The sequence below is a fragment of the Oryctolagus cuniculus genome, chromosome 6, assembly GCF_051225735.1.
Source record: "Oryctolagus cuniculus isolate XC-2025 breed Fujian yellow rabbit chromosome 6, ASM5122573v1, whole genome shotgun sequence".
Classification (NCBI taxonomy): Eukaryota; Metazoa; Chordata; class Mammalia; order Lagomorpha; family Leporidae; genus Oryctolagus; species Oryctolagus cuniculus.
The window spans coordinates 63,892,496-63,914,128 of NC_142872.1; the positions used below are offsets into that span (position 1 = coordinate 63,892,496).

The window sequence follows — 21,633 nt, forward strand, 5'->3', positions numbered from 1 at the left end:
TTTGTTGAGTGAATTGCCTGGCACAAAGGCACGCCAGCACCTCACCAGGCCCTGAGGCCAGTGGCAACTTGAAACTGCCCTTTTGTAATGTCTAGGCTTTTTAAATTCGATTATTTTTTATTTGTCTGAGAGGCAGACAGATGAAAACAGAGAGAGAACAATTTCCCTCCCATCTGCTGGCTCACTCCCCAACAGCCAGAGCTGGGCCAGGAGCCTGGAACCCCATCTGGGTCTCCCGCATGGGCGACAAGGGTCCACGTACCTGAGCCATCACTTGCTACCTCCCAGGGTACGCATTAGCAGGAAGCTGGGTTGAAGCAAAGCAGGGGACTAGGTCTGGAATGCGGGCGTCCCAGGCTGTGGCTTAACCCCAACGCCTCCTCTGACAATAGGATTTTAACCTGCATCGTAATGTTGGATCCTTATACAATTTTCCTTTTTTTTTTTTTTTTTTGACAGGCAGAGTTAGGGAGAGAGAGAGAGAGAAAGGTCTTCCTTCAGTTGGTTCACCTCTCAAATGGCCGCTACGGCTGGCGCGCTGCGCCAATCCGAAGCCAGGAGCCAGGTGCTTCCTCCTGGTCTCCCATGCAGTGCAGGGCCCAAGCACTTGGGCCATCCTCCACTGCCCTCCCAGGCCACAGCAGAGAGCTGGACTGGAAGAGGAGCAACTGGGACAGAATCCAGCACCCCAACCGGGACTAGAACCCAGGCTGCTGGTGCCACAGGTGGAGGATTAGCTAAGGAGCCACGACACCGGCCTTCCATGGTTTTCTTAAAAATCATTTTGAAATAATTTTAAGATTCAAAGGGAGCTCAAAAATATTACAGAAAAGATCTTATGTCCCCCAGTTTCACCAGTTTATATGTACCCATTTGTGTGTGTGTGTTTCTATCAAGTTCATCACATGGAGAGACTCGCATATTCACACCACAGTCAAGACACAGACCTGGGGTAGGCGTTTATGGTACAGCAGGTAAAGCTCCCACGTGCCATGCTTTGAGTCCTGGCTACTGCACTCCCAGCCCAGCTTCCTGCTACTGCACCTGGGGAGCAGCAAAGGGTCAAGCATGTGAGTTCCTGCCACCTACAGCAGAGATCAGGAGGGAGTTTATGGTTCCTGGCTCTGGCCTGGCCCAGCCCTGACTGTTGCAGCCATTTGGAGAATGAGCCAGCAGATGGAAGATCTGTCTCTTTTCCTTTCTCTCTCTGCCCCTCCCCCCACCTCTGTAACTCTGCCTTTCAAATAAATAAATCTTAAAAAAAAAAAAAAAACTAAATTGCTTATGTTTCAAGTAAGTTGAAGAGGGTATGTGGAAGTCACAAAAGGTTATGAAAGAAAGAAATATTGGACATGCTGCTCTGGGAGGTATCTGCCATGTTCCAGGAAGAATGTCGTCTCTGGGTCAATCAGACTGGACAAGTACAAACCCAAATTCCTACTTTTCTGGACAAAGACAAACAGCTCCAGGACCAGGCCAAGCAGGGCTGGGATTTCTGGCCTGACATCTGGTCATGGAAATCCTGGCTATTTCCTCTCCTTGGCCCAATAACTTTTGTAATCTTGCTGCTTCTCTCTGGACCGTGTGTTTTTAATGCCCTTGTTTGTTTTGTCTCTAACAGAATAAAAGCTGTCAAACTCCAAATAGTTGTCAGACAAGGCTTCCAGCCCATTCCACTGGACGACCTGAGCAGCCCTCTGGACCGAGCAGGACAGTCTTTCCAAGGCCACTGTCACACACCATAAGACAGATAGCAAGAGGAAATACCCAAATCCTCCTCAATGCCCACATGCCAGTGTTGAAGAAGCTACAGAAAACGGAACGCCATCCATTATCCCAAAAAGAATTTTGGGTATTCCCTCTTGAGGGGGGAATGTTAGGTAGGAAGTCATATATGAGCTTATGTGTGTGTAACAAAGGCCTAAAGAGAAGATGTCTATGTTCAGCATCTGCACCTCAAAGTCATCCCGATAACGTTTCAGGGGCAGCCCAGAATTGGCATCCTGCCCTGCCCTCTTCTACCCGATAACCTGCCAGGTGGGGGTCCCCGCCCCTTCTGCCTGACAAATCTTCCACAATCTCCCAGATGCAGCCCAGTATCTGCATTTCAAATACCCTGCTCTGGATCCTGATTCCCCAAGGGGTCTTGCTCACCCTTCCTCTAAACCCAGGGCATCGCCAGCTAGGCTTCCTCCTGTCTGATAACTTCAGGAGAAAACTCAGATAGGAGTTTTTCTATTTACATCCATAAAGTCTTTTTTTTTATTTTTATTTTTTGACAGGCAGAGTGGACAGTGAGAGAGAGAGAGACAGAGAGAAAGGTCTTCCTTTGCCATTGGTTCACCCTCCAATGGCCGCCACAGCCGGTGCACTGCGGCCAGCACACCACACTGATCCGAAGGCAGGAGCCAGGTGCTTTTCCTGGTCTCCCATGGGCTGCAGGGCCCATGGACTTGGGCCATCCTCCACTGCACTCCCGGGCCACAGCAGAGAGCTGGCCTGGAAGAGGGGCAACTGGGACAGAATCCGGCGCCCCGACTGGAACTAGAACTAGGTGTGCTGGCGCCGCAGGTGGGGGATTAGCCTATTGAACCACGGTGCCAGCCCATAAAGTCTTCTAAGTTTCAGGAGGAGATGTGTGAAGACAAAGACTCATCTCCTTAAAAACTCCCGGCCTCAACCGGATGGTGCGCTTGGCCCTCTGCCTCTCTGCTGAGCTGCCCAGCTGGCCTGCCCAGGTGTAATCTCTCCACTCAACCATGTAACCTCGCCCCCCCACCCCCCCAGTCCAAGTGACTAGGCACTCTCTCTCAGGTTCTGTCTGGAGAGATGCCCATCCGTCCTTACGAATGTCCCTTCCGTAATAAACCTTGCTATTTACTTTCCACTACTCTCTGTCTCACCCCTGAATTCTTTATTGCGCGAAGACAAGAACCCTGCCATTCACTGGTTTACAAAAGAAGCCTAGAACCAAAAATAAAAATTAAAAAAAGGTATGTTTAGTTTTATTCTACACTGCATTCCAGAGTGAATATACCATTTTACATTCCTGACTACAAACATGAGAAATCCAGTTTCTCTACATTCTTAGAATTTAAATCACTTTTTAAAAACTTTCAGTTGTTTTAATGTGTGTAATAATATCTTATTGTGGTTAAATTTGCATTTTCCTGATGTTGAACATTTCTTGGTATGTACATGAAATCCCCCCTTTGGTAAAATGTTTTTGTTTAGTTTTGAGAGTTCTTTATATATCTGAGCTGTAACTCTTTCTTTCAGATGCATGGCTTACAAATTAAGGGCTTTTTTTTTTTTTTTTTTTTTTTAAGATTTATTTACTTGAAAGAGTTACACAGAGAGAGAAGGAGAGGGAGAGAGAAAGAGAGATTTTCTTTCACTGGTTCACTCCCCAATTGGCCACACCAGCCAGAACTTCGCCAATCCGAAGCCAGGAATCAGGAGCTTCCTCCAGGTCTCCCACGTGGGTGCAGGGGCCCAAGGACTTGGGTCATCTTCTACTGCTTTCCCAGGACATAGCAGAGAGCTGGATTGGAAGAGGAGCAGCCGGGTCTCGAACCGGCACCCATATCAGTACTGCAGGCAGTGGCTTTTAGAACTTTTAGAACTTTCTCAGACCTCCAGGGTCCCGGGGCCTCAGTGGCTCCCTCTATCTAGGCCACTCCCAGTATCCTCCTGAGCCTGCAATTTGAGCCCCACCTGTGGCTAGGGCGACACCTGAAAATGCTGCCCCCGGCATCCACCCTTGGAGATTGCCAAGCACAGCAGCACGGCCAAGGCGAGGAGTCCCATTGTCAGCGTGGTGTTCAACAAACTCCTCTGACCTGCAGCCCTCTCTTTAAAAGCCACAAACCCTGTGATGGGCCGCCAGGGGTATTCTGAAACATACGTCGGGGAGCGCTCCGCTGATTCTGTGCCCTGATCTGGAGATGATCCCAAGACCAAGAGACGTGTTCTGACGCAGGCTCTGGTTAGCAGCATCACCAGCTCAAGCTGAGGTCGGCTGACCCCAGCCGCTGCTCCCGCCTGACCAATTCTGCTTTGTCATGCTAATAAATGAGCTTCAGCCAATGTTCCCTCAGGCCCAGACACCAGAGCAATGCAATCCTGTGGCCCACTGGGTCCCTTGGGTGCCTCTGTGGCCCTTCACCCTCTACTGAGCTTGGGCATGGAAAGGTCAACGCCATGGAGTTTCGGTGGGGTCCCTGGCTGGGAGGGTGCCATGTAACACAGGCCTGGCTAATCATGCCATTCTAGCCCCCGGGAGCAGCCGATGGTTCAGGTATGGCCACCCAACCGAAGCTGTCCTAACAAGACTTCATCCCAGAAATCTAGCCGGAATTTTTGGGAAAAGTGGTGTCCCCCCCACCCCCTGCCCCGAGATGATGCCCTGGCTGCTCCCTCCACTTCCGACCCAGCACCTTCTGAGGTGCCTGGGAAGGCAGTGGATGATGGCTCCCGGACATGGGTTCCTGCACCCATGGGGAGACCCAGATGGAGCTCCCTGGCTTCAGCCTGGCCCAGCCCCAGCTGTTACAAGTGTCTAGAGGGTAAAGCAGTGCATGGAAGTTGTTTCTCCTCTATCACTTGGGAAAAAAAATCCTACCCTTGAGTCCCTTTGCCTTGCCTGATGCCCTGCTGAAGTCGGGAGAGAACCACACTCAGGACGCCAGGCAGGGACGCTTGTCACTCGCCAACAGACTGCACGGCCAGCAGGGCTCCCAGCTAATAGCCACTGAGAGCTGGCGCGGAGGATGCTGGGAGGGTCTGCTGATTGCCCCAGGCTCCTGTCAAGAACAATCTTTCCTGCCCCCACCTCATCCCTCTCTGGGCCTTCTGCTTCCCACTGGGGAAAAAACAAAAAACCACAGGTAGCCAAAGGCAGCTTGGGCCATACTCGGTATACATCATACATTTATTAGTGAATATCCCTCTGAAATCAGCAACAATATTAAAAAAAATAATGATTGCACTACTTGGTCAAGCAGAACTAGCAACTTTCATTTTAAAAAAAGTACAAATCTGTTAAAAATTTCAATCAGTATACACATATATAATACAACAGACTAGTTATGTTAAATGCTACAAACCAACGTGAATCCAATGGAATGGAAAAAACCACACATTTAAGCTTTAAGAACCATTTTTTTTCTCTATATATTAGCATTTTCTCAAATACATACATGGGAAAAATGAGGTAACTGTAAATGTGCAAGGAACAGGGCCCCCCAAATTACATATATTTTATATCTATATATGTAATGATAGAAAACCTTTCTAGCACAGAACACAGGCGCTGGGCCGAGCCAGGGCTGGGGGGAGGGGCCCGCTGTCACGCCTAGGCCAGGAGTTGGTAAATCAAAGAGTAAACAGTGACAAGCCCTCACCACAGGAAATCATTGCTAACACGGCATCTACAGCAAGGTTGGCAAATCACAAACATCCTAAATAATTGTTTTATAAATCTTGTTTTTTCTTAAATGATGATTTTCGTTTTGTTTAAATGTTGTGTCTCCCCCCCAGCAGCCAGCCGCTCACTGCCATGGCCACTGCAGCCTGTCTCCGCCCGCCCCCAGGAACCGCAGGGTTTTGAAAACCTTTTGTTGGGGTGGGGAAGGGGAAGGGGGCTGGAGAGGGCGGTTGTCTGTGTAAAACACTGCTATAAATATAGAAACATCACCTGGAGTTATATATACAGTAAGACTTTGGGTTCTCCGTGGGGGTGGGGCTGGGCTGGAGGGGAGGAGTGGTGGGGGCGGGGCCAGGGCCGCTGCTGGGGTGAGAACGAGGGTGGTTGGAGCATCCCTGAGGCAGCAGGCGCCAGGAGCCACCTGCTAGGATGTGCCGGCCCCACACGCAGTTCGTTCGTTCGGGGCAGCAACCCCAGTTACAGGTAGGAAAGGAAAGCGATGGGGCTGGGGTGGGGGGAGCTCAGCCAGACCCTTAAGAGAGAGAGAGGGGGCCTCCTCCAGACCCTCCCTGCCCCCCATCCTCCTGGGTGTCCCCGGAGGAGACCGGTCCAGGCGGGTGGGAGATGGGCCCTGACTGGAGGGAGAAATGCCCTTAAAAGCGGTGGTCCCGGTGGGCTCGAGGGACGAGCGCAGTGCAGTGCATTGGCAGTTATCAGCTGAGCACAGACCTCCCCCCAACCCTGCCCCACCGCCAGCCACAACACCCAGCCCCAGCCGCACACGCGCGCATGCAGACAGGGGAGGGGGTGGGGGCTCGGCTCTGGTTGGTCCCTACACACACACACACACACCCCCACCCAAAACCAAAAGCAAAGCACGGTCTGAAATACCACAACCCCCAGTCCTACAAGCGAGTTTGGGCCGAATGCATAACAAAAACGGCAGCTCCTCACGTTCATGCAAAACAGAAGAGGGTAGGGGGCGCCCCAGGAACACAGGGGCTCGCTCTCCCCCTCCCAGCCCAGGCCCCCACCCTGGGCAGACAGGTGCCCATCCCAGGGCGCCCTCCAGCCTGGAGGTAAGGCTGGAATGTTGTGCAGGGGGCAGGGGCCCCAGAAGCCAGACCCACCCACAGCAGTCCAGTGGGAGTGGGCTGCCCGAGTCCAGGGCGGGTGGGCAGGGGTCAGGGCTGAGGACTCAGCCCTGGGGCTCAGGAAATGGCCTCAAGCCACAGCCTGTCTGCTAACCTGGCAATGTGACATCCACTATACAGTGCAAGAGACCACGTGACCCAGGACAGGGCGCTCTCCCTCCCTAGCTTTTGCCCATCCTGGGGCCAGGGTCTCCACCAGCCACACTGGGGGAAGGATCCCCTCCGCTCCCAGGGCCAGCAGGACAAAGCAGGACCCCGAGGGCAACCAGGAGGGAGACAGTGAGGAACACTCCGGCAGCCCAAGGTGGGCACACAGGCAGGCAGATGGGGAGGACTCTTTGGAGCTTGGCAAACGCAGGGCCTTATTGCAGGGGCTTCTCGTGGGGCGGACCCTGGCACCAGCTCTGGAGATGCAGGTGGGACAGACGGGGCAGGCCTCCGCCGCCCCCGCCCCGCCTTCCCTGGGTCTCCCCCCACCCCCAGAGTTTCCAGAGCTTCAGGCAGGGTTCTCCTGGGCGGCTGCAGGGCCTCACTCGGACTCCCTGGGCACCTCGGAGGCATCGGCCCGGCAAATGGGACATGTCCGGTTGGCCTGGGGGCGGGGGGTGGGGAGTAGCAGGCACATCAGTCCTTGCGCACTCCCCTGTCCCTCAGCCCACCCAGGTCTGCTTGGCTGCCTGGTGGGCACTTGGTCCCTCCCTGTCCCCTCCAGGCCTGCCCTCCCCGCCTCATCCCAGGAGGAACACCCGGGGAATGGGAGTGGGGGGTGGGGGGGCAGCTTTACCTTCAACCATTTGTCAACACACTTGGTGTGGAACTCGTGGTTGCAGGGCAGGACGCGTAGCAGCTGCCGGGCCTCGAAGTCACTGAAGCAGACCACGCACCTGCGGGGGGCACAGAGGTGGCTATGCGCTGATGGGGGGAGGGGGCGCTCAGGGGCCTGGAGGACGGGGCCGGGGCGGGGGATGGGGGGCAGGCACTCACAGGGTCTGCTCTGACTGATGGCTGTCGGGGTTGAAGCGGTACGATGGGAGCTGCTCAATGTCACCTTTGGTGAGGCCTCGGGGCTTGGCATCTCCCAGCCGCTCGGCCAGGTTCAGGAGAGCCTGGGCGTGGTGGGAGGGGAGGGGAAGGTCAGCGGCTCCCACCCCCCACCTCCCCACCCCGCCAGGGCCCGCGTGCCACCTCATAGTTCTCCATCTCCACATCGTCCACGTCCAGATCCAGGCTGATGGAGGGCCCCATCGCTGTGGGCGACATTGGCAGCATCGAGCTAGAGAGACAGGGACCGGGTTCCAGGGTCAAGGTCAGCAGGGTGGGGGGTACCGAGCTGGGTCTCCCGCTTCCAGCCCAGCTCAGCCCAGGTCATGCTGGGACCCTGGTGTTCTGCCCCGGATGTTGAGGGGCAGGGTAGGGCCCCCCACTCCCACGCTATGCTTGCGTGTCTGGGGCCCTGTTTGGGTCTAAGCAAAGGCAGCCCCGGGGGAGCACAGGGCACTGAGCTCCAGGGCAGATGTGTGGGTACTTACAGGAAGTAGGGCAGGAAGCTGGGGTAGTAAGGTGGCGGGGGTGGCGGCGGGGGCGGTGGCGGGGGCAGCGGCTGTTGCAGGCGGTATCTCTGGGTGCTCAGTCTCCGCGGCATCACGTGGGAGTACGGCTGGGAGAAGGGGGCCAGGTGCGGGTCAGCCCAGTGGGCCCGGTCCCCGGGGACCCCTAGAGCCTGGGGGTGGGGGCAGGGGAGGGGCAGCACTCACCACCCCAAAGGACAGCTCCTGGTGCAGCGGGTCGTGGGGCAGGTAGTGCAGGGGCACCGAGGGGGACAAGGTTGGGCCGGGGGCAGAGGTGGAATAGGTGAAGCTCCCCAGAGGGTGCTGGTCCCCCCGCAGGTCCACGTCGTTGTCGAGCCGCTGGAGGGGCTGAAGCGGGGGGGGGGGGGGAGTCAGCCACAGGCAGTGACAAGTGAAGTCACCACGGCCCCTGCCCCCCATTCTGGCCCCTTTTAGCATCGCATCCATCCCCAGACTCACCAAACGCGGGTGCTGGGTCTGCAGCGACATGAACTGCCCCAGAGGCGCCATGTGGGTGGGCTGGGGGGGTGGGGCCGGTGGCGGAGGGTGCAGGATGTAGTGCTCACTGGAGATGAGGTGGGGGTAGGCCTGGTAGGGCACAGGGAGCTGCTGCATGGTGCATGCCTGGATCAGCTGCTGAGAGAGGGGGTGGGGCTGGCCAGTGCTCCTCTGGGCTCTGGGTGGGGCCAGCCCAGGTCCCAGCTCCGCCCTCGGCCACCCAGGGGGGCCGGCAGCCTCTACTTCAATGTCAGGCCAGGTCCCTGAGGCCTAAGCTTGGAGGCCAGGTGGACCCTGGGACACAGCAGGGGTGGGCACCATGAGCTCTGCTCCAGGCTTGCCCTGTGCCTAGGGAGGAGGGGGCACGCACGCACGCACACACTCACCGGGGGCGGGAGGCAGCAGAGGGGGTAGTGCTGCCCGCTGAACATCACGGAGCATGCTGGGAGCTGCTGGGCGCTGCAGCCAGGGATGTGGTGGCCTGCAGGCAAGGGGAGGCCTTGGGTCGTCACTGTGGTGACCGTGTAGGACAGAGGGACGGGTCCCTGGTGCACCTGCGGGTAGACAGAGAGCCAGGGAGCTGTGGGAAGGACTTCTGCCCACACCAGGTCTACCTACAGGAGCAAAAGGTCACAGCAGGCACAACCCTTCCCTCCCTGCCTCCACCAAGGCCCAGGGCCACCCCTGCCCCAGGACCCACTGCAGCCAGACCCCTCCAGGACTTGGGGAGGGGGCATTACCTGGACACCAGGGCTAGGCGTGTCAGCCTCGACCCCGCAGGGAGTTCCACAGGGTGCTGCTGGGGGCCCTGCTTACCTGCTCGTGGAGATCCACCATGAACGGGCTCTGCTGGGTGGCCGGGCGCAGCATCCGGGGGCTCCCGCCGGCAGGAGCCGAGGCTCGGCGCTCCGCTACGGGGAGGTGTGGAGGTCGGGGCAGTGGCTGCTGGGAGGGGAAGCGCTCATCCTGGGCAGGCTGGCTGGCCAGGGGGCCCTCGAGGCCGGGGCTGCACCACAGAGAGGAGGCCCCGGTAGGACTGAGAGGGAGCCACTCATTGTGGGAGCAGGGAGAGAAGCCAGGGTCACGACCCCCCACTGGGGAGGCCCCTTCCTACCTTGCCCAGAGCTGGCCTGGAGCGCTGCTGGGTCCTGCAGAGACGCGCCGCTGACCCACAGGGGCAGAGGGTGGCCACCTAGTCACTGCCAGTGCCCATGGTCGCATCAGGGGGATACGGGGGTGGAGGGGCTGGGCCGGGGCTCACAACCCTAGGAGGTAAGTAAACAAGGAGACTGAGGCTCAGAGAAGGCCCCCTCCCCCACCCCAGCTTAGGGGGTGGGGGAGCGAGCACCCATGGGTGCACTCTTGGTGCTGTCAGAACAGGGCCAGGCTGGGCCAGGCCTCGACTGCTGGCTCTGTGAAATGGGATCAAGTCCGTCTGAGTCCCAGCTGCCTCCTTCCCCTTGGCTGCGGCAGGACTTCCAACAGGCCTGCCCCCACACCGCTTTTCTCCCCCCACTGCTGGCCAGGAGGGTCTGACCAGGTTCCTGCCTTCGGGGCTTCCTGTCCAAGACCAGACCAGCACGTATGTTCTTTCCCTAACCTGTTCCCACAGTGCCTACCCACATGGCACTTGATCTACTGTCCAAGGAATGCCTTGTCAGCCCATTTGACAGAGGAGAAAACCGAGCCTCAGAAGAGAAGCTTGCTCAAGGGAGGCAGACTGGCTGCCAGCCTCCCTCTGCACCCTGCAGCCCAGGTAGAGGAGGGCCCGCCCGAGGCCTCGCGGGGGTGAGGAGGGGAGCAAGGCAGCCTGCTGGCTCTGGTGTGCAGCCAGGCCGGTGCTCTGCAGGGCCCGACGCGGCTCCCAGAGTGGGAGGTGGGACGTGCGCAAGAAAGGGAAGCAAGAACCTGAGAGAGGAAGTGGAGCAGCAGCGGGCTGGGGCTCCTCCCTTGGGTCAGAGCTGCAGGTCCAGGTGAGGGAAGCGGGGGACCCAGCTCAGCCCCAGCCTGGAAAACTTTGGAAGCCGTCAGGCCCGACACATCGGAAGGGTACAAGAAACTGGCCAAGTCTTTGGTGTTCCTGCACAGGGAGGCCCCCTCCACCCCTTCTGCATCTAACCAAACTCCTACGTAGCCTTGATACCCTACTTTAAATGACACAGCCAGGGAGCCAGTGACGGGGGGCAGCTCAGCACCTCTCTCCCGGCTACCTCGGTAACAGCTATGTCCTCTGTGGCTCCAACCCGAATTCTCAAAGCGAAGCCTGCACGGAGGATCTTCTCCATTTTCTAGAACTGCGCCTGGTCAGGGCCAAGCAGCCAGGAAGTGCACAAGCCCAACCCACTCCTGCTCACCGGCCCTCAGCAGGGGGCCAGGGCCCAGCTTGCCTCTTGCACAGGGTAGGGCCTCCTGCAACTCCAAGTGCAGAAGGAGACCACACAAGTCCAAGGCCTCAGTCTGGCAGCAGCCACAAGCCAGTGCCCATGATTAAATTATAGGAGATCATGAAGGAAGGGAAACAAAACCCGGTCCCCCTGGGCCTCGCTTCTGCTCGCTGCGGGTCTGTGCTGTGCCCGCCCACCACCAGTGACCAGGGCTTTGTAGCACGGGCCAAGCACACATCCTTCCACACGTGTGTTCACACACAGCCCCAGATGCCTGCTCACAACTCAGCTAAGCAAACAAGGGCCACTGGAGACCCAGAAGAAACCCCCAAATAAGTGACAGTGAAGACTGCCCTGCCCACCCAGTGCTTCTGGGTCAGAATCTTATTGCAGTGCTGGGGAACAAGGGCAATGAAGATTTCTCTCCAGGTGCCCCAGAGGTTCTAAGGTGTAGCTCGGTTTGGGAACCTCTGCCCTAGCTCAGAGGCCTGGGGAGCCTGGAGAGGGGTGATGAGAAATCAGTAACAATCAGTGCCAGGACACATCCCCCAGAGCCCACTGCAGGGCTTCTCACAGCCCCCAGACCTAAGGACACCAGCTGAATCTGGTTCGCGGCCAGCCAGCTAGAATTATGTGTGCTGGGATATGACCCAGCAGTCTGACCGTAAAGAACCCATGAATGGGGACCAGTGCTGTGGCGCAGTGGGTAAAGCCACCGCCTGCAGTGCCGGCAGCCCGCCCCTATGGGTGCTGGTTCGAGTCCCAGCTGCTCCACATCCAATCCAGCTCTCTGCTGTGGCCTGGGAAAGCAGTAGAAGATGGCCCAAGTCCTTGGGTCCCTGTAACTCACGTGGGAGACCCGGAAGAAGCTCTTGGCTTTGGATCACACAGTTCTGGCCTCTGCAGCCATCTGGGGAGTGAACCAGCAGATGGAAGACCTCTCTCTCTCTCTGTCTCTACCTCTCTCTTTCAAATAAATAAAAAAAAAATCTTTAAAAAAAAAAAAAGAATCCACGAATAGCCAGAGCCAGTGGCCAGTGGTTGCAACCGGTCCTCTTATGCCAAGCTCAGGGTACTGAGCCACAGAGGCCCAGGACCCTGGGAAGCTGCTCTGTGGCAGCCCAATGAAGGCCTCATCCACTCCTCCTGCTGCTGCACCGATGGTGCCTTAGGAGACAGCGCCAACCCTCGCAGTCCTGCAGGAGACCTGGACTCCTGGCCAGAGTCTAAGCTGCAGACCTTGGGCCCCTGGCTTCCCCTTTCTGAGCCTCAGTTTCCTCAGCTGTAAGATGGGAACAGCTAAAAACCATCTCCCAGAGCACCAGCGAGGACCGCTCCAACGCAAGGCGGTCCAACGCAGACAGGGTATAAAGGATCATTAGGAGAAAATCCGATACGTGGACCCCCACCCCCCAAACTGAAACAGGCACCCTTTGAAGCTCTGCAGGAGGCAGCAAGGGACTGCTGGTCCTACCAGGCACAGAGGACACACCCACTTCACAGCTGAGAAAACCAAGGCCCAGACACAGAAAGTAACTTGCGCTAGGCCACAGAACCCCAGGTCCAGACTCTGCATCTCCGGGATCAGCAGCTCAACCCTGTCCCAGGCCTTAGAGGGAGAGAGGGCATTCTCTTCCAAGGCGCCTGCGCTTAGCTCTGGCCTGGAGAGAAGCGAGCGAGGCCCAGGTGAAGCCAGCACCCCGCTGGAGGTCCAGCAGTAACGGGGACCACGTGGCCGCCCTTTCCATACCTGCTTGGTCCCTGCTCGCCAGCAGGTCGGGGTAGGTGGGTCTGTGTAATGGGTCAGCATAAATGAGGGTCCCTGTCCCTTCACTAAGTTCCATCTTGTCTGAGGTAGGCACTGCACTTTGCAGAGTTCTCTCCTCCCCAGGCCAGCGCTCCAAGCAGCTACCCTGACCCTGGCTTGGGGAGCGAGCCCCTGCCTTGTTCTGGGCCTGGGGTCCCCCAGGAAGCAGAGGCACTCCCTTTGGGACATGAGCAAAGTCAGACCCCCCCCCCCAGCAGGAGCAAACCCCTGGGGGGAAGCTCCCCAGTGCACGCTGCCCAGATAGCGGGACCCCCGACCCCTCCCCTCCCAGCCAGATCTCAGCCAGTCCAGACTCCCTGCGTGACCTTGGTCAAGGAAATCCCTGCCTTCGCTGAGCCTCAGTTGCCACGACTGTGAAATGGGGGTGGAGGTCGCTCCTCCCAGAGTGCCCCAATAAAGCCAGAAGACACCAGAGGCAAGAAACCAGATGGTCCCGCTGGTGGGGGAGGAAAGCACGGTTCCCAAAGGGCACAGCTTTCCACGGCGCGGGCCAGGCGCAGGCTGCGAGGCTCAGGGAAGCCTCTCCGGCCATCCCTCCAGGGGACGGGGGCCCGAGCCTCGGCCCACAGCCCCCGAGAGCCGCTCCCGCGTCCCCCTCCCACCCTTTTGTGCCGCGCTCGGAGGAACACCGGGGCGGGAGGCCAGACTGCGGCGCCGGGGCCGGAGCGCTGTGACTTTAAGAGTCGAGGATCCCGGACCATGTGCTCGGCGTGAGACAAAAGCAACAACAAAGGAAGTGGCGGCCGCAGGGGGAGGGGGCGGCTCCTTCCTCTCCTACCGCAGCCCTCAGCCTCTGGAGAGGGGAGACCCGACCCGGCCTTGGGGGGCACTGGAGGGGGCTCCTGGTCCCAGGGGTCTCGCCGCCCCTAGTCCAGACCGCCTCTGATTAACCCCTGCGGAGCCAGTTAGGTCACGGTCCCCATTCCCAGAGGAGTTTCAAGGGTGCGGGAATGAGGACTTAGGGGCCCCGGCCCCGACTCACCTTCGGCCGCCCGGCCACACGTTGACTCCTTTGTTCCCCGTCTAGGATGGCCAAGCCGGGCCGGGGGGCGAGGGGGCGGCGGCCTGGACCCTTTAAGAGCCCCCGCCCTGCGGAACAATGTGCTCCCCACCCCACCCCCTGTCCGGGGGCAGCCCGGCTCCTTCCGGGGCCCTCTCTCTTTGTTGTCCGCCCGACGGCGTCTGCCTCGCGAGGCCCACGCGCGGTCAGTCTCTCTCGGCCCAGGCCCTCGGGGAGCGGGAGGCGGCGCAGGACGCGGCTTGCTGGTGCGGCTGCCGGCGGCTGGCCCTTTAAGAACTGTCCGCGGCGGCGGCGGAATGTAACAAATCCCACATTTGATTCACAACATTCGAAGCGGCAGGGTCGCGCGCCGAGCGGGAGGGGGGCTCGCGGGGGCGCGCCGGGAGGCTCCTGCAAACAGTAGCCGGAGGCGAGCCCGCGGCCGCCCCGCCCCGCTCCGAGAGCTCCGCCCCGCGGGGGCCCCGAGAGCCAATCACGCTCCGCGGCGGGGCACGTGACTTGCAGGCCGCCATCTTGACAAAAAAATTTTTAAACCTCCTCCTCGCCCCCACCTTCGCACTTAAAGCGACCGCAGCCATAGTGAAAGGCAAGGGGCGGGGCCACATAGCCTGACAAAGATGTAGACCCTAGGGTGGCAAAGAGCAATCAGCTGCAAGTCGAACTTGCTACGAGCACTCGAAAACTGTTCACGCCTCCGAGGCTCAGATTTTCTGCGGGAGAAATGGGTACCACTGGCAGAGCCGCAGGCCAGACTTACTGTGTCATGGTCCCCTCCTCGGGGACGGAGCGCCGAGACACTGAGCTGCAACGAGCCTGACCTCCGACAGGGGCAGGGACCGCCTCTAGCCAGCCCGAGTGGTTAGGAGGATCCTAACAGCCCTGGGCCGGCGAGCTTCCTGGAGATGACGTCACCTCCAAGAGCTGCGGCACCACGATGATATCATGGCCCGACAGCCCCACATCTCCTTGTTTATAATACGCGGCGTCTTTAAAAAGCGGAGACGGCTTGGGTCGCCCGGCAGACCAATGGCGGGCGACCTATGCAAACGAGCTAACGTCTGCTGGGCCGAGGGATTGGCTCTGCGCGCGCTGACGTCACAGAGGCAGCTAACGGCCCCGCCCCCAGCGTGGCCGGGGAAAGGGGCGGGGAGCAGAATGTAGTTTCAGGCTAAACCGCTCTTGCTGCTCTCGTCGGGGTCCCTGCGGGGAGCTCTGCCCAGTGCGGCTCCTACAGTTTAGTTTTCTACGCCTCTCTGCAGTTACGGGGAGGAGGGAGTACCACAGCCCATTTACAGGCGGAGGGAGGGAGGTCACACAGCTGGGAAGTGCGGTGGCGCAAGAATGTGAACCCAAGCCTTCTCCTTTCCCGGGGAGAAACACCCAGAGTCGGGGTATTAGCTCCGCAGGACTTAGAAGCAAAAATCGGTAAAGCCTCAAATAGTCAAGAGCTGGGGGGTGGGGGAGCCTGAAAAAGAATGAGGCGTGCATCCGTGTCATTAACACCTGGAAGCCAGCTGGCGCTGCACGGCCACGGGCTGCCTGCACGCGAGGTGACAGAGCAAAATGTCAGCTTCGGTTAAGCCTGTGGGGCAGTGCTGGGTCCGGGTGCATTTCTTAATCCCAAACAGCGACAGTAAAAATGGAAGGGGCAGGAGTCTGGCGCAGCGGGTAAGCCCCTGCTTGGGACAGTCCCCACCCCAGATCAGAATGCCTGGTGGGAGTCGCGGCTCTGCGGTGTCCAGCAAAGCCTCCTGCTCACTTGCACCCTGAGAGTCAAGGACCTGGCTCCCCGCCACCCACGTGAGAGACTCAGGTTGAGCTCCTCGTGCCCAGCCCTGGCTGTTGCAGGCAGTTGGGGAGATGCAAGATCTGTGTGCCTTTGAAATAAAATAAAAGAAACACTGACACCAGGTATCAGCTTCTAAAAATCGGATACATAGGGCAGCCTCATACTACATCCTGGACACTGCTGAACAGTCGTCCTTGGGGCAGAAAGAACATGTATATATGTGATTGCTTGCACTGCCTTAAGAACTAACGCTTTACAGTATAACTTGCCAAAAACTGTGAAGAAACGACTAGAGACCTTTTAAGTGTTTTATGCCATAAGGCTTTTGTTCCCTAAGTCAGAAATCCCCCTTCGGGAAAAGTATCCAAAGGAAAGTCTGCTGGGCAGCCCTGCTATCACAGTGCCCCACCAGCGACTATCGCAGCCAGCAGCACAGGAGTGGAGAGGTAATTAGGGAGACACCTGCAGATCTCTGGGCAAGGTCAAGTTCATGATGCAGGGCTGCTCCATCCACCACTGATCAAACTATGGTACAGGAGCGTGAGGGGGTTTTTCAAGGCAACATCTTCTTTACTTGGCTCCTTACCATCAACTCTCCCCCCAACCCTGTCTCTTCCAACCTTTAATGAGGGGTCTCCAAAAAGTTCACAGAAAATGCATAGGATGAGAAAAACTACAAGTGGATTTCAAAAACTTCTACCAAAATTAATGTTCTAATGTGACTCTTCCATGGATGCTTTGAAGTACTCTTGTATCTTTCCCTCATCACCCTCCCCATACTGCATCTGTTAACCCGCCCCTGCCTGCCTCTTTGGGGAGGGGGCCTAGTGTGGCTCCAGCACACAGCCAGGTGCCAAGCCCAGCCTCGCCTCGGGGACCAAACTTACCAAGCTGTCCCTGGCCACAGTTTTGGGGCTCCCCACCTTCCCAGCCATGGGGTACTCCCCAGGGCCTCTGCCACCTGCCCCCTTCCTGCGCTTGGCCAGGCTGTGCTGGCCACCTTCTCCTCCCTCCCAGTCCTCTCCTTTTCCACCTTCCGAGGGCTCTGCTGCCTCTCACCTCTTACAGAAAGCTGCTTGTGATGTCTCCAGCTTGTAGGAAACTCCTCCACCTCTGAACACAGGGCCAGGTGCACCCCAGCCTTCGGCTCCTGCCATTTAAAGTGCCCACAGCCCTGTCACAATCGGAGTGTCTCACTCAACAATCCCCTCCCGCCCGAGGCAAGTCAGCATTGAGTGACCCGGTGTCTGGCCTTCCCAGAAGGCACTGCTCAAAGAGTTAGGCTCAGCCTCATTTAACAGACAGGGATTTGAGGCTGCCTGGGGCCTGAGAAAGGTGGTTGAAGCCAGTGCTGGAGGCCACAGAGCAAGAACACCTCAACCCTCCCCCTGTAGCCACCCAGCTACGAGCTTGGAGGCCATTCTCTCTGTCTAACGTGTCCTCAACACTCCCTACTCACCTCTGGCCAACTTCTGCTCAAGCTGTGGGGCTAGATCAAAGTCAGCCCCTCCCTCCGGGGCTCCTGGAGCTGTGGGCTTGGGACAGAAGATCAGAAGCCCTCTCCATGTGCAGGCTTCTGCCTGCTCCTAACAGGGCCTGGCTCTTGGGTGGATGCCCAGGGGCGGGCTCTTGGGTTTGCCCCTGACCCTACAGGGCCGGGAAATCCCAGCCATGCCAGCCTCCCCCTCCTGCATGACCCTCATTTACTTACTTCCTCCACCCTGGGCCTGGCCCCAGGAAGCCTCGCTCCCGGCTGTCTGTGGGGTGGGGGGTGGGGTGGGGGATCCTCCCCAGGGCTCCAGGCCAGGTGCGCAGCATTCCTAGACACCTGCAAAAACTCCTTGAAGCGAGTAGAGAAGGCGTTGGGCAGAGGGGCACAACTTGACCAGATTTCCCAGAAACGTGGCCATCTCTGTGAAATCCTTCACTTTGGAACCCCAGCGTGGGGAAGTGGCCTGCACACCTACCACGGGGCTCATTTGCATCACACCCCTGGCTCCTTCGGTCTTTGGACAGAAAATGGTTAGGAAGTCGCTTCCCTCACCAGACACCGCAGAAGTGTGGCCTGGTGGGCAAAGGAAGAGGTAGCCCACCTGTGTCCCAGGCTCTGCTGTGAGCATCTGTAGACAAGCATTTAAGGGTCCAGGCAGCTGCATCCCAAGAGGGTCTTCTAACGAGGACCTTTGAGCTCAGGCCAGTGTCCGCCCCACTTCCCAGGTGCAGAAACAGACCAGAAGTGATCCCATCCCCCCCAGTATCACACGGAGGGGCAAACCTGGGACCCCATTCTTTAGTTTGGTTCATGCAATGCAAATGCCAGCGGCGGGGTGGTGGTGGGGAGCAGGGAGGCTGGCTACAGAGGCTGCTCAAGAATCTAAGGTACAGATGTCCCCCCCTTTCCCAGGAGGAGACGCAGGGAGGTAGCTCCAGGTCACAGAGAGCGCCCGAGTGAGAGTGAGATCCTATCCTCGCAAGTTCAAAACACACTGGATCCTACATTCCAGCTTCCTCCAGCCCGCCGCCTCTGCAGATGGGAGGGGCTGGGACAGGCTGAGACAGGAAGAGGAGGGTGTGGTCCCGGCTTCCTGCTGGGGCCCTGCCCAGCCCCAGTTCCTGCCTGCTCGGGAGCCCAGCTGGCTGCCTCCTTGCCTCTGTCGGGGTCTGCAGGCACCAGCCCTTTCTTGCACGGTCCCTCAAACCCTCCTCCAAAGAGGGAGGATGGAGACTGAAGTAGCCCAGGGGCCACAGGCTGATACCGTGGAGTTCACACACCAGGGTGGCTGGACATGCACACACCCAAGTCCCACACTCTAGCTCCCACGGGGGAAGGGGGACCTGAATGCATTTGTGCACGAGGGAGGTGGGAGGCAGGCACCTGCCGAGGTCTTGCAGGCCTGGGGGTCAGCTCTGAGATCTCGGGTAAGTTAGGTGGCTTCTGTCTGCCTCCGTTTCTCATCCGTAAAATCGCCGACAGCAGAAGCACGAGTGACAGATGAGCACTTTGCAAGCGCACGGCTCGTCGGTCCCCCGCAGGCTGCAGAGGAACAGGACTACAGGGATGGTTACAGACAGAGCCACAGAAGCCAGCCTGCTCCCTGACCTTGAGGAAGTGTGCAGGTGCAGGAGCAGGCGCAGGCGGGGAGGAGCGCTCTCTGCGTGCACCTGTGCGTCTCGGTCCGCACCTGGGTGTGGGAGCCTTGCTCGCCTGGGTGGTGGGGCGCCCCTTTCCCACTCACACCCCCACCTCCGCGCAGCCCACACCACTGGAGCCCATGGTGTACACAGGGAGCAGGCACTGTGCCCACAGTGCTCGCAGATGAACACTGGGGCCCGCAGGAGGGCGAGGCCAAGCGGATGCAAGGAGATGAGTCCAAATAAATGTCCCATTCCCCTCCGCCTTAAGGGTCTCCCTTCGCCGTGGCCACCAGCTGGACTCCGACCTAGGGGCCTCAGGCAACGGTGTTGTGTGACCTTGGACAACTCACGGACCCTAGACCCCTGGCCATTCAGACAGCCTGAATGCAGTACCGACGGCTTCGGGGTGCAGGGGTCATTTCCCGGACCCCGGCGGGGACAGAGGTCTCTGCTGCAGTCGGGGCGCGGAGCACTCTGGGACTTGTGGTTCCGGGGGCTCCCCCGAAGGCAGGCACTACTTGGATCGGCGCAGGTCCGGCTCCCGGATCGGGGGCAAACGAGGTCCGGCAGGGCGGGCGCGCTCAGAGGCCTCGCTGGAAACCCCTGCGCTGCTCTGCTAGCCAGCGACCGCCCTCTGTCGCTGTGTGCTCGCTGGCCCCGCGCCTGGGGCGCTCGGCGCAGAGTCGAGGCCCGGCGTTACCTGGGGCTGCGGCGGGGCTCTACCCCCCGCGACCCGGCGGCAGGAGCGCCACTCCCGCTGCAGCCCGGGCTCCCGGGGCAGCCGCGGCCCGGGCGCCGCCTGCCGCGACCCCCTCCCTGGGCTGGCGCAGTGGAACTGTCCGCGGACTTTACCAACAGCACGCGCGCGGGGGCCCAAGCCGGCTGCGCGTCTCCAGGACCGCCCACCCCCGCCCCCGCGCCAATGGATCCGCTTGGACTGCACCAAGCGCGCGCGATGGGGGGGGGGAGCCCGGCGGGAGTGGGTGCGGCGTCTTTCGACCACGCCCACTCTGCGTCGGGCGGCAAAGGGCGCGCAAGGGCAGAGTGCCCAGCGCTTTTGGGCATTCCTGCTGCTCGCTTCTGGCTTCGGTGACCTTGGCCGAGTAGCCGACTCAGGGACAATTGTACGAGTCCGTGGTCGTTCAGAGAATCTTCGCCTGCCGGAGAACTTAGTCCTTCCCCCAGTCTCGGAATGGGGGCGGGCAGGAAGGCAAAGGACAGGCTCTGCGGTCTGCAGCTCCTGGCTCCCCGCTTTGGGCCGTTCTCTGAGCCTGTATTTCGGCTGCCTTCAGGAGGAAGTTGCGAGACTCCAGGAGCGAGACGAGGCGGTGGCCCAGACGCCGAGAGCGGGTTGGCTTTCCGCACCGCTGTGTGCGGGTCGCTGGAGCCGAGCCGAGCCCAGCCCGCGCGCCTGCAGGGGCTGCTCCGGGGGCTGACTGCGCTTGTCGGTGACGCAGCCACCAGGAGGGGGCGCTGTCAGAGCAGTGTCGCCCTGAATAGGGGCTGCGGGGCGCGGGTGAGGAGCCGGTGACCGAGAGGCTGTTGTCCCTTAACTGTAAAACAGAACAGCACAGGGACTTTGAGAAGGTTTTCTTTCTTAAAAGGTGCGAGTATTTACTGGGAAGGCAGAGTTACACAGAGAGGAGAAACAGAGATCTGCAATGGCCAGAGCTCGGCCAGGCTGAAGCCAGGATCCAGGAGCTTCTTCCGGGTCTCCCACGCGGGTGCAGGGGCCCAAGGACTTGGGCCATCTTCTACTGCTTTCCCAGGCCATAGCGGAGAGCTGGATCGGAAGTAGGGCAGCCAGGACTTGAACCAGCGCCCATATGGGATGCCGGCACTGCAGGCAGGGGCTTAACCTGCTATGCCACAACATGGACCCCTGTTTTTCTTTTTCTTACACTTTACTTATCGTATTTGAAAGGAAAAGTTAGAAAAAGGGAGAGACAGAGATCTTCCATCCGCTGGTTCACTCCCCAGATGGCTGCAGTGTAGCCAGGAGCCTGGAACTCCAGCTGGGTCTCCCACGTGGGTAGTGGGGGCTCAAGCACTTGGGCCAACTTCTGCCACTTTCCCAGGCACAGGAGCAGGGAGCTGGATCAGCCGGGACTTGAACTGGCACCGACAGGGGATGCGAGCTATGGAGATGGTGGCCTAACCCACTGTGCCACAATGTCTGCCCTGAGAAGTTTACATATATCCATCCCTAGGGGTGTGTGTGTGTGTGTGTGTGTGTGTGTTTAATTTGAGAGAGCAAGGAAGAACAGAGCTCTTACTGGCTGATTTCCCAAATGTCAAAGCCAGGAGCTCGGTCACTTGAGCTGCCCCCAGGGTCTGCATCTGCAGGGAGCTGGAGCCCAGGCACTGCATGGGGCAGGGGCGCCCTCAGCCCCAGGCCAGTCACCAGGGAGAAAGCCTGTGCGATCCAACTGCGGCCTCACCTGGACATCACCCAGTGACTCGCCCTGCGCTGAGTCCCTGAAGGCACGCCTGGTGAACCCGTAGCATAAGCCCAGCCATGGGAGACTGCCCTATGCCCATTGTACAGAGGAGGACCTGGAGGCTCAGGTGAGGTGCCTTGCTCAAGGTCCCCAGCTGGTGAGTGATCGCAAGGGGACTAGGACCTAGGTCTTCTGGGTCCACGTCCTGGCCTCTGAGCCCTCCTTTCTGCCCAGCTGCCTGCCTCGCCCTGAAGCTGACCCTGGACCTGGACCTGTTCCTCAGACTTGGGTTGTCATGATCCGACCTACAGCCCAGTGAGCTTTCCAGGCTGCCTTGTGGCAGGTGGACAGATGCCCCTTGAGATGGGTAGGGCACCATCTGCCCAC

At 59.1% G+C, this 21,633-nt stretch overlaps 1 protein-coding gene across 9 annotated transcripts; it reads right to left on the minus strand.

Annotated features, from left to right (window-relative positions):
* Positions 1-4,904: 4,904 nt before the first annotated feature.
* On the minus strand, positions 4,905-14,847 carry RNF44 (ring finger protein 44). Of its 9 annotated transcripts, none has more exons than XM_051843642.3 (11): positions 14,639-14,847; positions 9,763-9,913; positions 9,465-9,654; positions 9,035-9,202; positions 8,610-8,783; positions 8,337-8,498; positions 8,112-8,239; positions 7,768-7,855; positions 7,567-7,688; positions 7,367-7,466; positions 4,905-7,174 (listed from the first exon to the last, which is right to left on the minus strand). In XM_051843642.3, exons 2-11 carry the CDS (start codon positions 9,867-9,869, stop codon positions 7,112-7,114), a joined length of 1,302 nt encoding a protein of 433 aa, XP_051699602.1. In that variant the 5' UTR covers positions 9,870-9,913; positions 14,639-14,847; the 3' UTR covers positions 4,905-7,111. The 9 variants fall into 9 exon arrangements, with proteins under 9 accessions (XP_051699602.1, XP_051699601.1, XP_051699599.1 ...); XM_051843641.3 differs by having other exon boundaries at positions 8,610-8,786; XM_051843639.3 differs by having other exon boundaries at positions 9,465-9,684.
* Positions 14,848-21,633: the final 6,786 nt, after the last annotated feature.

Coding starts and splice junctions, on each gene's coding strand:
- RNF44 (XM_051843636.3), bottom strand. CDS start 9,869: ATGCGACCATGGGCACTGGCAGTGACTAGGTGGCCACCCTCTGCCCCT. Junction 8,499..8,609: donor AGACCCAGCACCCGCGTTTG/GTGAGTCTGGGG, acceptor CCCCCGCTTCAG/CCCCTCCAGCGGCTCGACAA. Junction 8,240..8,336: donor AGGAGCTGTCCTTTGGGGTG/GTGAGTGCTGCC, acceptor CCCTTCTCCCAG/CCGTACTCCCACGTGATGCC.